The sequence below is a fragment of the Physeter macrocephalus genome, chromosome 4, assembly GCF_002837175.3.
Source record: "Physeter macrocephalus isolate SW-GA chromosome 4, ASM283717v5, whole genome shotgun sequence".
NCBI classification, from domain to species: Eukaryota; Metazoa; Chordata; class Mammalia; order Artiodactyla; family Physeteridae; genus Physeter; species Physeter macrocephalus.
Window position 1 is genome coordinate 14,698,017 of NC_041217.1, and position 14,257 is coordinate 14,712,273.

Consider the following 14,257-nt stretch of genomic DNA (forward strand, 5'->3'; position numbering starts at 1 on the left):
GAAGGCTGCCCCTGCTTTCTATCCCCATTCAGTCCACTTATTGAAACCAACCCATTAATCAAGCTATCTGGCATAAAACCTGAATGTCAGCTCAGTAAGAGATCAATAACCGTCCTAAAAAAACACAGAACCAGCCACTAATGGGCACAGGTATCCAGCCATGACACTAGTAATTGCTTTAGCAAAAATAAAACCCTGTATCATAATCACCCAATAGGAACTTATATGAGAAAATTCATTACTTGTGTCTTGTCAAAAAGTAACATTTACATGCGTTAAAAATATACCGTAATTTTACTAGCTAGACATGGCCATTATCTTTCAGAGGTAGACAATGCACCTTTTGGAATGGATGAAAACTCTCTGATTTTGTAACGTGAACATTTAATAATCCGAGTTCATAGGAAATGTTTAAAAATGAGTTATTACACTTATTTTAAATTCAGAGTACCTGAGGGGCTCCTTAAGATGACCTTTAGCCCAACCGTATATGACATACGGCAAACCTGCTGTGGTGAGAACCCTGATGTGACATCACGTGGGTCAGAGTTCTTCACCTTTTGCTTGGCTTAATGGCGAGATTTACAATTCAAACCATCAACTCTTATTCCTTTCCCAATGGTTTCATCTCAAACCCTTACTGTTTGACTAAATTCAAACCAGTCATTTTACTTTTCAGTTAGCAAATCTCTTTTGGCTTGGCAGGCAGGAATTGCTGTACTCTGATTCCCTCTGAAAGACAGACCCAACGACTTTGTCTATGGAGAGGAATTCAGAGCAGAGATGGGGAGATGGAGGCAACCCACGGCAAACATTCTTAATTTATGGCTTCCTTGGTAAAGCAGTCCTTAGTGGCTCTCAGACAACAGGTGGAAACCTGTTTTGCCCTTAGGAGAGTCTGGGATTTTCATTAGGAAAAAAATCCCGGGAAGTACTGCCATAAAGACAGTCCTTCATTGGCTGATCATCTGATCAAATCCTGCCAAGATGATAGAAAGGTCTAAGGAACCATCCAGGAACTTGAAGGTGATGCCACATTCATCTTTTCTGACAGCAGAACTAAGACTCATGATGCTGTGTTTGTTCAGTCAATGCTTTGTGGTTCTGTAGGGCGAGTGCTGGGTTTGGAAGCAGGGGTATGAGTAAGGGCTCCCCCAAGTTCTTTGGAGTATTTATAAGTACAGTCAATGCCCATGCATGACTAAAGAATTGCTTATGATATTGTAATTTGTCTCTTTCCTCATGTGCTCCAAGACCACCATGGGTCCCAGAGCGAAGAGACTATTTCTTTTTCTTTGTCTCTGTTGTAGCTTCTGGGCATGACTGAGTATCAAAGGAGATTTAAGGTGAACAACTGATGAATGGAAGAGTTCCACAGTATTTCTTGGTCTTGATCAACCACGTTAGATTTTGTGTGTCTTTGTCCTCAATTGCAAATGACTCACAATTTTCGTACATGCATTAGTTTTCAGAGAAGCTCAGGTTTTCAACTTTCATTTTCTTTAACTGATGTTCAGTGTGGATGAACAGAAAATACCCTGACCATGGTATGTTTTTAGAGGATTTGCATCACATCAAGCAAGAAAGCTGTTTCAACAAATGAGTTATAGGACTAAAATCTGAGATTTGGGATCCACAATATAGGGCATCCAGAATTTTCAATTTTGAGGATGTCATTATCAAGATATTTAATAGATACAAATTTAAACCCTCTGTGACAAAGAGAAAATGCTATTTTAGGGCCTCCCAGTTCATAGATATGATCCCTAAGGCCAGCCATTGGAACTTAGTAATATCCAGCTACAGCACTAACAAGGTGTTTCACCTTAAACACTCTAACAAGATAAGAAGATTCATTTGCAAACCCATCACATACGTATTCACAGGTGGTGGGTGTGGGTCATTGCATTTGGATTAAAAAGCAAATGTCTCTCTCTACATGAGAGGTCACTGGCTGGTATAAGACAAAATCTTTTCACTGTTTGGCATAATTAAAATATTCCAACAGTGGTTTCAGTAATTTAAAAACCACAGTATTGTAATATTTTTCTAGGCTTCAGGAGCTCACCATTGTTTGGCCCAATCAAATCTGGGAACACTGGAGAAGTTATCACCCATCAAGGTAATTACTTTCAAGTTGAAATAATTACTCTATCAATGTTAATGGTCTTTCAACTTCAATAAAGCACTCACCTGCCGATAATCACGGCTAACCTCTTGCTCTAATGCAATTCCCTCTCTATTTAGTAGGTTATATTACAGCCGTTACAGTGGTCACTTGTCCTGAACAGCTGCTGAATTTCACTTTGATCGGCTGTGAACCATAAAAGAATTGGTCATCTGTGTATGATTTCCCCCTCACCCACAAGCCCTTGCAGAGCTCAGGATGTGATCTCTTGGCTGCAACTGGGGACTCGGGGGCAGCCATCTTGCCTCAGGTAGTGGCTACTTTCCACTGGTGACAAGATTCCAGTAGTTCAATTAACTTCTGCCCTTCACTGCCATTTACAGCTTGCTGTCTCTGCTAAATGGCACATATTCTGAATTTATGGCCTGGGCCTGTTAGAGTGTGGACTAGTTCCTTTTACTTTCATATATTTTTTAACAAGTCTCTGTGGGATTCTTGGGTGTCTAACAAGGGTTTCCTTATAATTCAGTTAAAGGCCAGAAAATAACAACATCCCTGCGTCAAAGGGCAAACAGTTTTGCCACCCACTTCTCCCGTAAACTGATAGACTGCTCTTTGGTAAAGGTGAAGTGGGTGGATGCCAATTTAGCAGCATCTGTGTGATTTGGGAAGAGAGAGAGAGAGAGAGAGAGAGAGAGAGAGAGAGAGAGAGAGAGATACCAAAAAACTGCATGTTTTGCTTACATGATCTCAGATCTGAGTGAACAGGCAGGGTTCTGTGAGTGTCATGGTGGGTGAACTGAGCTGCATGTAGAGTGGAAATGGACTGAGGAGGACTTTTAGGGTGGTCCGCGTGAGATGTTTATGGTCGTGAGGGGAGACGGGTCAGAACTAGACCTCAGGGAGACAGAAAGCGTATTCTCTCTCAGGGTGATTTAGAAAGGAAATAGAGCCTAATCCAATATCTGAGAAACTACCTGGAAATGAACAGTATGGTATTAGAAAATGTCTAAATTTGCAAGATCAGAATTTTGTTGCAAGGCCTGATTAAAATAAACACAAGCTACATTTTTCCAATCATGACCAAATTCATACAGTTGCTTTATCCAAACCCCAATTTTTTTCTACATTTGCTCATTTCTTTCAGCCTCTTGTTATTCCAAATAAATAGTAGGATATCTGAAGTTTTACAGCCTATTCATATTGCTATTTCCAGTCTTAAAGTACTTTGCATATGCATTAATTTATTTAGCCCTTACAACAGCCTTGTGAGATAAGTAACATTTTAGTTCAAACTTGACAATTAAGTAGGAAGGTGGATCCATTTGAAGTGTAAGAATGTGATCATTTGAGGAGAAGGGAACAACATGGGGCCTTCAAGCAGAACTATTCAACATATACTTTAGAATTAGATTCAACGGGACTTAGTGAAGGATTTGATATAGAAGTAAGGTAAGGGAGGACTCAAGGATGATCTGGCTTGAGCAGCTAGAAAGATGATGGAGCCATTTAGCTATGTAACAGGATGTACTGGAGAATGATGAGTAGAGCTTAGAAAAATAGGTGATGAGTAACTCCACTGGCACTGTTAGACATACATCTGCAGGACTTACACAAAGAATCAGCCTTACACCTTCAAGCCCATCTTCCTCTGAAGATCTGTAAAAGACAACTTATGTAAGAGAAGATCCTTCTTATATAAGAAGGTTCATGAAAAGGAAGTTCAAGAGGGGAATTCAGTAGAGAAATTTCTCCAGGTTATCTCCTTACCACTTGAGGGAGGATGGGGATACTCCATACTCCTCTCTCAAAGCATATGAAGGATATCCTAGAGAACAGCATGAAGAAATTGAGGGTGTCTGCAAGAAAGGTGAGATGGACATTCCACTCTTTTCAAGAGGCTTGCTATGGAGGTGACAAGACTTACAGGGTAATTCTGATGCAGCCACTAGGGTGAAGAAGGGTCTTCCGAGATTCTTATGTGATCTCAGGATTTGGGGATCATGGCCTAATGCAGAAGCTGATACCTGCTGCTCATTCAATGAATTCTGAAGTTCTAAGGCTGGTTGCGTCTTACCCAGTGGTAAGGCAAGTAGAGAAGATAGTTCTGGACTAGTTGTACTTTTCTCTTTTGATAGGACCTGATATTGGCTGACTGCTCGGGAACGGGAACACAGAAGTAGAAGGTTGTGGGTGGATCTTTGGGGCAGTAATGGATAGGGGTGCAAGAAATTTGCCAAAGAGTGTGTCGCCTGCATCAGAAACTGTGAAGCATAGAATCTCCCATGGGAGACCTCTATGCAACCCACACAAAAAAATCCCATGAGACACCTACAAATAAGAAGGCAACAGTAGATGGATTAGAACTATATTAAGGAATTAGACTCTGCTACTTTTTGTTTAATTTTATCTTTTCTTCCATGACCCTGGGTAAATCAACAAGAGAAGAGGAAGGAACTGAAGAAAAGGAAGAAAAATGGACATGCCCTCTCTTCCCCACTGTAGATCCCTTAACACAAGTCAGGCTTTAGACTGGATTTAGACTGGATTTTTTTTTAACACCTAAAATGAGTCCCATTTACCAAAACTGGGCTGGTCCTTGTTGTCACTGAAAGTGACTGGAAGACCATGGGACCTGCTCTAGAGATTACTGATGAGCAAGGAAGTGAGTCCTGATGAAGCTTGTTGGAATAAAGTGGTTGGAGAAAATAAGGCCCTTTCAAGGAAGTAGTTATACAAAGTTCAAGAAGACTTACATGGTATTTCATCCCCAATAATACTGAGCAAAAATCAGATCCCCAATATATACTTGTGCTTCGTAGAGCATTATTAGAAAAAAAGGATAAAGATAAGGTAAGGCTAATAAATGAAAAGTTGAGGTCAACTAAAATACAACATTACAATAAAAAATGGGATGTTCCAACAAGTATTCATTGTTTTGTATGACATCTACTCACCCATATTTTGTATCTTTTATATAAAAGAATGAATGATGCAGGTACTCATATTCTAAACTGAAAATCCCAGCTTATAGAATTGATACAGAAAGTAGAGTTATTGTTTTTATCACTACTTTTTCTTGATTTTAGAACAACAGTTACCAAAGGAGTTGTTTTCGATAGCTAGATTTCCTAAAGCATTTCTTTTGACTTATCAGTGGATCTGGGGAAAAATGCCAAGAACCATCAAATTGTAAGAGCTACAACTAATTCAAGATCATATGTAAAGAGCAATAATATTTCACATTATACTAAGCCAAAATGAAAATGGGATTAAAAATAAATTCATCGATGTACTCACAGACTCTCCATGATATGGCAATTATAAAATATCTCATTTTTTCCTTTCACATATCTACCTAATGGTAAAGAGATCTGTGACAACCACATGGGGACATTTTGACTACCTCCTCCTTGACACTGGGCAAGGGAGTTTGGCAACTAGAATCTAGAAACTAGAGTTTGTAATTCTGGATTTTATTTCCAGATTAGAAGCCAACTTTTAGTGACCCATATAATTTGCTTACCCCTCAGCACCGTATGTTTGATTCTACATACAGAGTGAGGGACCATCTATCTTTCTGGGGAGTGGGCAAGTGTCTGATCTGGGCTTGATGTTTTATAACCCCGTGGGGTAAGCAGGGATATACTGAGGGCACAGACTAACAGGTAAACCACTTCTTCCTTTCCATCCCAAGTTATTTTTGCCAGTGTGATGGCAGGTGCCAGGGAGAAAAAGCAAACAAATCCTAATGGTGGCAACAGTACCGCCAACCTTGCCAGGAGTGTTCCCTGTAAATACCACCATGGAACTCTCGTGTGCCAAGCAAGGCTAAATGCAGTTTCTCTCCTGACACCGCACAATTCATCACAGAACTAATTGGGAAGGGAGTTTAAGGACTTCTACCTAAAGCTGGTTTTCAGTAGTGGAGGGGATTGGTCTGAAGAGACCCTAAGGAACTAGATATCTCTCTTCCCCTTAGAAGGATCTCCTTAGGTCCAAAAAGGAGACGAAACTTTTCATGAGGTTGGGAGAGAAGCTGGTGATACATTAAAAGCCACACTCTTTCCATTTCTTCTCTCCTGCTGCCTCTGTTGCTAATGCTGCTGCTCCTGCCAACACATATGCTCTCCACCCCCATGGAGGGGCCCCACTGCCAGTTCTCCATCCACTGCCACCATCAGGAGGACTCATGCATTCATTGCACCTGTTTTATGTGGCTCTCCCAGCCACATCCACCTGTCTGTAAACAGCTCCGGGGGGACTCTGGGACAAGCTAGGGACAGCAGTACACTACAGGCAATTTATTGGTGGCTTCTCATGCAGGGATGGGATCCCAAGATAAACAAGAGACTAAAGGAGGGGCATTAGTGACACCTCTTGCAAGTCTGCGGACTGAATTGTAATCCTGGATTGTGGGAATGGATTCTGTATCTTGCTAACTGAAAAATGTAATTCCTTTGCTCTGGTGAATTTCAGCCAAAGTGGTCAACGAGATAAAAAGTTGGAAAAAATTTCCTAGGGCAGGCACAGAAATGGAAAGAGACAGTGAAGATGTTTAGTTGGTATAGGAATTGGAGAAATAGTAAGTATAGCCAGGGAGGCACTCAGAGAGATTTAAAAGGGTATCATCAACACACGAGCAGTAGAAACTCGGAAGCAAAGAAACTTCAAAACCTGAAATGCCTAGTAGTAAAAATCTGTGCCTCAGACTTGACTATTCATCTTTCCCCAGAGTCTCTGCCCAATAGCCCGGCTGCATGGGAGACTTTGATAACACAGATAAGAGCAGTATTGAGTACTGACATGTTGAATGGAGTACTCAATGACTATTTGTCAAATTGGATTGAATTGGTGATAACCTGTTCTTGACCCTGAGGGCTCAGTATACTAGTATAGAGAAATCATGCTGTTCTGAACAGGAAGAGATGGACCTAAATCACAGGAGGAGGGATTTGGCTAGGATAAAAGGAACATTCCTCTCTGATGGTGAGGAATTGGAATTAAGGACCTCCTGAACCTCCTTCTTTAGGTATCTTTAAAAAATGGTTGAATACATTCTCTTGGGAATGTAGGAATGGACGAAACTCAAAGACAATAGTTTATTTTCCTGATTATTTCTCTCAAAGATGTCAGTCTATAGAGTCACAGTGGCCTCCTGCTCTGGAAACTTGTCCTAGTGACCAGAACGACATAACACTGGCCCGATTGCTCTGTGGAATATGTCCTCGATTGCTAACAACAAGTTCAAATGGGACTTTTCCTGATCAACCTAATGAAATCTTCTCTTGGGACCCTCAGGGCCAAAGATCCGGATTTTGGGGGGCTACTCTGAACACACATACACATTCAAAAATGGAATGCAGAAATATTGTTTCCTGATTATTATGGCTCTTCTCTTTAGCAGTGCAAGGATTAATCTTTAGAAAAATGAAAGAATACAGCAATACTTGGCTGGCAAATGGAAACTATGTTGGGGAGGGCTATATACAAAGGGCCACGTAAAGCTTAAAGCTTGAGGCCATAGGCCTTCTTCTTTTTCAGGAACTTTTTAGTGTGATAAAAATAGAACCAAGCAGATTAAATAAAGAACAGAGTTCACTGGATACTTTGAGTCTTGGGTTGTAAAATGAAACTGGCTATGAAGGGATGACTTAGAGGGTATATCACAAGGGAATTCTCATAGAACTTTTTGGTAGATTAAACGTTTAGGCTGAAACCTCTGAAAGCCATATTTTGAAAGATCAGAGGTTTAAGCCTTGCAATATTGATGCCTTCAATAAAAATATATTTAAATCAAGTTGCCTCATTCAGAAAGATCTTGTCAAGGATTTTTCAATATTTTTCTTTCAGGGTGGAAGTTAAGAACATGAATTCCAAGGATATAGTGAGAAGTAATCATTTTCCCCATGGATCACATATCAACGAAAAAAGAACTTCTACACTTAAGAACACTGCTTCTAATGCTTATAATGAGGGCACTAGAAGATGTAATATGAAAGACCCTGATATATAAAGATAATTAAATGTCAAATAAAAAATAAAGTACCAATTCTGAATTCTAAATAAAATGAAGATTTCTTTCTGATATAAATCGCAGCAATCTTTTTGGATCCACCTCCTAGAGTAATGAAAATAAAAACAAAAATAAACAAATGGGACCTAATTAAACTTAAAAGCTTTTGCACAGCAAAGGAAACCATAAACAAAATGAAAAGACAACCCACAGAATGGGAGAAAATATTTGCAAATGAAGTGACCGACAAGGGATTAATCTCCAAAATATACACACAGCTCACACAGCTCTATATCAAAAAAAACAACAACAGAAACCCAATCAAAAAATGGGCAGAAGATATAAATAGACATTTAGAAGACATACAGATGGCCAAAAAGCATATGAAAAGATGCTCAACATCACTAATTATTAGAGAAATGAAAATCAAAACTACAATGAGGTATCACCTCACACTGGTCAGAATGGCCATCATTAAAAATTCTACAACCAATAAATTGCTGGAGAGGATGTGCAGAAAAGGTAATCCTCCTACACTGTTGGTGGGAATGTAAATTGGTACAGCCGCTATGGAGAACAGTATGGAGGTTACTTAAAAAACTAAAACTAGAACTACCATATGATCCAGCAGTCCCACTCCTGGGCATTTATCCAGAGAAAACCATAATTCGAAAAGATACATGCACCCTAATGTTCACTGCAGCCCTATTTACAAGAGCCAAGACATGGAAACTAAAAGTCCAGCGACAGATGAATTGATAAAGAAGACGTGGTACATACATATAATGGAATATTACTCAGCCTTAAAAAAATGAAGTAATGCCATTTGCAGCAACATGAATGGACCTAGAGATTATCATACTAAGTAAGTCAGACAGAGAAAGACAAATATCATATGATATCAGTTATATGTGGAATCTAAAAAAATGATACAAATGAACTTACTTACAAAACAGAAACAGACTCACAGACTTCAAAAACAAATTTATGGTCACCAAAGGGGAAAGGTGGGGAGCAGGGATAAATTAGGAGTTTGGGATTAACATATACACACTATTATATATAAAATAGATAATCAACAAGGACCTACTATACAGCACAGGGAACTCTACTCAATATTCTCTAATGACCTACATGGGAAAAGAATCTGAAAAAGAGTGGATATATGTATATGTACAACTGAATCACTTTGCCGTACATGTGAAACTAACACAACATTGTAAATCAACTATACTCCCAATATAAAATAAAAATTAAATTAAAAAATGAAGATTTCTTTAATTTACACACTGCTTATTTCTTAATTCTACGAGCAATTTGAACATAGGATGGTGAGAAAATATTGTACTTTATTCATTTATGAAGATTCTTCTGGAGTTTCATGAAAATATGTTTGCCTCATCTTATTTAAACTTTTTTTTTTTTTTGTGGTACCCGGGCCTCTCACTGCCGCAGCCTCTCCTGCTGCGGAGCACAGGCTCCGGACGCGCAGGCTCAGCGGCCATGGCTCATGGGCCCAGCGGCTCCGCGGCCTGTGGGATCCTCCCGGACCGGGGCACGAACCCGCGTCGCCTGCATCGGCAGGCGGATTCTCAACCAATGCGCGACCAGGGAAGCCCCTTATTTAAACATTTTGATAGATGTTATACCCTATAAGATAACCTTCATGTAAAGTGGGCTGCCAAAACTGGAAGCATAGAAAATGGTCTGGTCTTTGACAATGGTGTTTTACGATGTCTATTCTTTCTTACTTATGAGGGGTTTCACACTTAGCAAGGTCTCGGCACGTTTTGAAAACCCTACGTATTTGATTCCCAAGACCACAATGTTTCATCTCTGTGAAGGAAATCTGAGGGTTTCCTGCTGATCTCCCAGAGCATTTCTTTCTTTTCTTCTCTTTTCTTTTTCTGTTAATATTTGCTATCTGCCAGTCATTTTTCTCAATGCTGGGGAGAGTCAAGGCAGCCAAGTAATATCTCTCAGACATAACTTGGTTAATTTTGTGTTTCACAGATCTTCACTAAGATTTTTAAAAAATATTTTTAGGGCTTCCCTGGTGGCACAGTGGTTGAGAGTCCACCTGCCGATGCAGGCGACGCGGGTTCGTGTCCCGGTCTGGGAGGATCCCACATGCCGCGGAGCGGCTGGGCCAGTGAGCCATGGCCGCTGAGCCTGTGCGTCCAGAGCTTGTGCTCCGCAACGGGAGAGGCCACAACAGTGAGAGGCCCGTGTACCGCAAAAAAAAAAAATAAATAAATAAATAAATTTTAAATAAAATAATGGAATAAACGGTCATTGGAAAAAGTCAAAACTAAAGAGTCATATGAAGTAAAAAGTAAAAGTGCCTCCTCTCCTTACAGGTTGCTATGGATAAGTTGCAGAGTATTCCCTTGTCCCAATATGTCTCCTCTCTATATTTACAATATTCCAGAATGTTTTACACAAATTGAATCACATTTACACACTTTCCAGAGCATTTCTTGCCTAACACGTTTGGTGTATGATATTCTCACTTGTATTGTGGTTTTCAGCTGGTAGGTGGTAGGGTTTGGGAACTGAATCCCAGTGTGGTGGATATTATGGGCTGTAACCCACTACTACTCTTACTTTTTTATGTTCAGTTCTCATCTCTGCAGTATTATAACAGAGAAAGCTCCCCAAGACAAGGATCATCCTATTTTTGTATCTCCCATAGAATGTCAGGCTATGCCAGGGGTAAAGAAAGCTCTCAGGAGATACAAGGTAAATTGAATTAAGTTGTGTTATGGGCCAGAGGAGGCCAACCCTGAAAAATCACCACTAAGTTACAGTGCATGTGATGTATATATATAACTATATGTATCTAGACAGGTCTACCTAGAAATTTAATTTTCTTTTTCCTCAAAGAGCCGATAATAACACATCTACATATGTGACATGTCTAATTTTATCTGAGCCTCATCCCCATGAGGTGCAGAGGGACACATTTAATATTCCCATTTAATGGATTTGGAAATCATGCAAAGAGAGATTCACTTATTTGCTGGAGGTAATACAAATTAACCGTGGTATGAAAACTGGTCTCCAATATCTCTTATACTTAGTTCATGGCTACATTGCATTTTTTGCACTTAACCATTTTCATATATATGTTTAAGCCCCAAGTGAAGAAAAATGACAAGGCAGATAAGAAAATTAATATCAACATATTAACCAGATAATCTAAGTATCTGTTATACTTTTTTTCTGAATTTCTTACCATCACGGTGAAAGCGTGCACAACAGAGAAGTTCAACGTCGGGTCATCGGTTCTCTCTTGGTAGACCACACGGTACTGGGAGATAATGCCATTGGGAGATTTTGGCTTTGTCCAATTCAGTAGAACTGAATGAGCACCAGTGACTTGAGCCCAGGGCGCTGGCAAATCTTGAGGTGGGGCTTCTAGAGTCCGTGTTGATGACCACAGACTCTCCACGGTGCCCCTGGAGTTATGGGCTCTGACCCGATATTCATAGAGCGTGAAAGGCCTCAAAGTAGTTGCATTGTCAATAAATTCAAGGGCTCCTTCTGACCAGACAAACAAAAGGGATTCCTCTTCAAAGCCAGCAGAACGTCTGGAAGGAGACCAGCAAAACAATCAGTGACATGGCACACTTCAAAAGAAGGTTTGCAGACAGAGTAAGAAATTGCTTTTTAGAAGAATTTTTTACAAACTCAATTTTTCAACAGTCCCATTAATGAAATGAACATGTTAAGTCTAATAACAGGAATCTGCTTTAGAGCTCTTTAAAGGGTAAAAGTCAAATTTATTTTCTATGGCTTCTCCAAAACCTAGTAAAATGCAGAGTATGCTCAAAAAATTCTTTCAACTACCTGAGAAGGTAATTGTTTAGTCCCATCTTTAGATTTTATTGATGTTAAAACTAGGGCCCATGAAGTAAGTCACACAGAGAAAGACAAGGAACTGAATCACTTTGTTGTATACTTGACACTAACACAATATTGTAAATCAACTATACTTCATTCTTCCCCATCCTCCCCCCAAACCTCCCCCCCCAAGTCCCATGCAAACTCTTTTGGCACTTAATATATAGAGCATTAAACATCTAAGTAAGAGAAATGGAATTGTCAGTTGCTGGAATGACCCCAGATAGCTAATATTTCATTTGGAACAGATATTTGCTCATCTGGGTGTAAAATCATGATGCAGACCTGACCAGAACTGGAAGTTCCTGAGGAATCCTGGTTGGTCTCTTTCTGTGTTCCTAACATCTAAGCCCAGTAGGTTTAATAGTTTTTCTTTTAATTGAAGTATATTTGATTTACAATGTTGTATTAATTTCTGGTGTACAGCAAAGTGATTCAGTTATACATATAGATACATTCTTTTGTATATTCATTTCCATTATGGTTTATCTGAGAGTATTGAATATAGTTCCCTGTGTCATACAGTAGGACGTTGTTGCTTATCTATTCTATATATAATAGTTTGCATCTACTAACCCCAAAATCCCAGTCAAAAATTTTTTTTGAGTGAATGGCCAAAAGGCATATAATTCCATGGCTTTTCTGCATCTTTGCCTCATCTCTATCAACTCTTCTTTTCTGTGAGGGTAAGTATTCTAGGTTGGGGAAGAATGTACCCAAGGGATGACTCTTTCCTCTTTCAGCTTCATCTCTAGTTGAGAAGAGACTGATGAATAAATCAGTATTTTCCAGGATGTTAGGAGTATTTAATTAACACACTCTTCAGATGCTGGCATATTCACATGCTGCCATATCAGATTAACCATCAAAACGGAAAGGGTTATTAAGACAAAGTAAATGACAGTACCTTTCACAAAAAGGCAGGCTATTTAAAATCTTTGGCTTTGGGAATTTGATGATCCTCAAGTTGATAAATCACTATGACCTAGGTATGAGCAATGATAGTCTACCTGCTGGAGGCTATGGAGGCTTCACAGATACTCCCAGTGACCTACAATTATGGTTAGTCAACCCACCACATTATTCCTTGCTACCATGCCTGGGCCAGACTCTGCACTCAGTGTAGGTTTGCAGGGTTTGGCCTTTGTACTTGCTGCAGATACCAGGTACCAGATGTGTCATTGGGAGGGATCCATTCTGATGAGGACCACAGGGCTCACAGCCAAGGATTCCTCTCAGTCAGTTTTTTAAAAGGTGTTTTGTGGGAACATAATATAGCAGGCAAACATATGAACTTCTATGGGGAAATAAAACTTTCTATTTTGTCTGGCTTCAAACTTTCTATGACAAGTCAATGAACTTTATTTAACTCTCATGAATTCCCACATTGAGGTGTAGCCATGGTTGTCATAAAACTGATGTTCTATTAAAAAAAGAAAAAGAGGGCTTCCCTGGTGGCGCAGTGGTTGAGGGTCCGCCTGCCGAGGCAGGGGACATGGGTTCATGCCCTGGTCCAGGAAGATCCCACATGCCACGGAGCGGCTAGGCCCGTAAGCCATGGCTGCTGAGACTGTGTGTCCGGAGGCTGTGCTCCGCAGCGGGAGAGGCCACAACAGTGAGAGGCCCGCGTACCACAAAAAAAAAAAGAAAAAGAAAAAAGAAAAAAAAACAAAACAAGAAGGAAAAAAACAAAACAAGAAGAAAAAAACAAAACAAGAAGAAAAAAGAAAAAAACATAAAAAATACACACACACACACAACTGACAATTCTTTAAAAAATTGCCTGAGAGTGTGAATTTTAAAAATCTATACTATGTAAGAGATTAAGTATTATGTTAGCCCCAAGTTTATCCACCAAAACAGTTAAAGGATGCAGCTTGGTTAAGTATTTCTTATCACGACTGAATATTTAATTAATATTACAGTGAGGTAAACATTCCATTTGTGGTATTAACAAAAAAAAGAACATTTTTATGTCTAAATGAACTTTGAACAGAAGATGTTGAGTAGATGACAATTACTCCTAATTTATTTAAGATGTAGGCTTCAACTGTTTGTTTAACTGGAAGTGCTTCCTCCTGAACAGTCTGTGTTTAGGGAAATCACATTTTCAGTTCTCTCTGAAGAGTCAAATGATTAGTTCTTCTATACTGAAGCTCATTTGGGAGATACTTCAATAATGCACTTTTCCAACTAGAGTTAATTTA

General features: G+C 39.5%; 1 protein-coding gene across 1 annotated transcript in view; it reads right to left on the reverse strand.

Moving 5' to 3' along the window:
- The window catches only part of USH2A (usherin), an 829,367-nt gene that overhangs the window by 141,010 nt on the left and 674,100 nt on the right, over positions 1 to 14,257 (reverse strand). Inside the window, exon 60 of the mRNA XM_028488076.1 lies at positions 11,383 to 11,737. Coding sequence (XP_028343877.1) covers positions 11,383 to 11,737 — 355 coding nt within the window. The remainder of the gene's footprint in view (positions 1 to 11,382; positions 11,738 to 14,257) is intronic.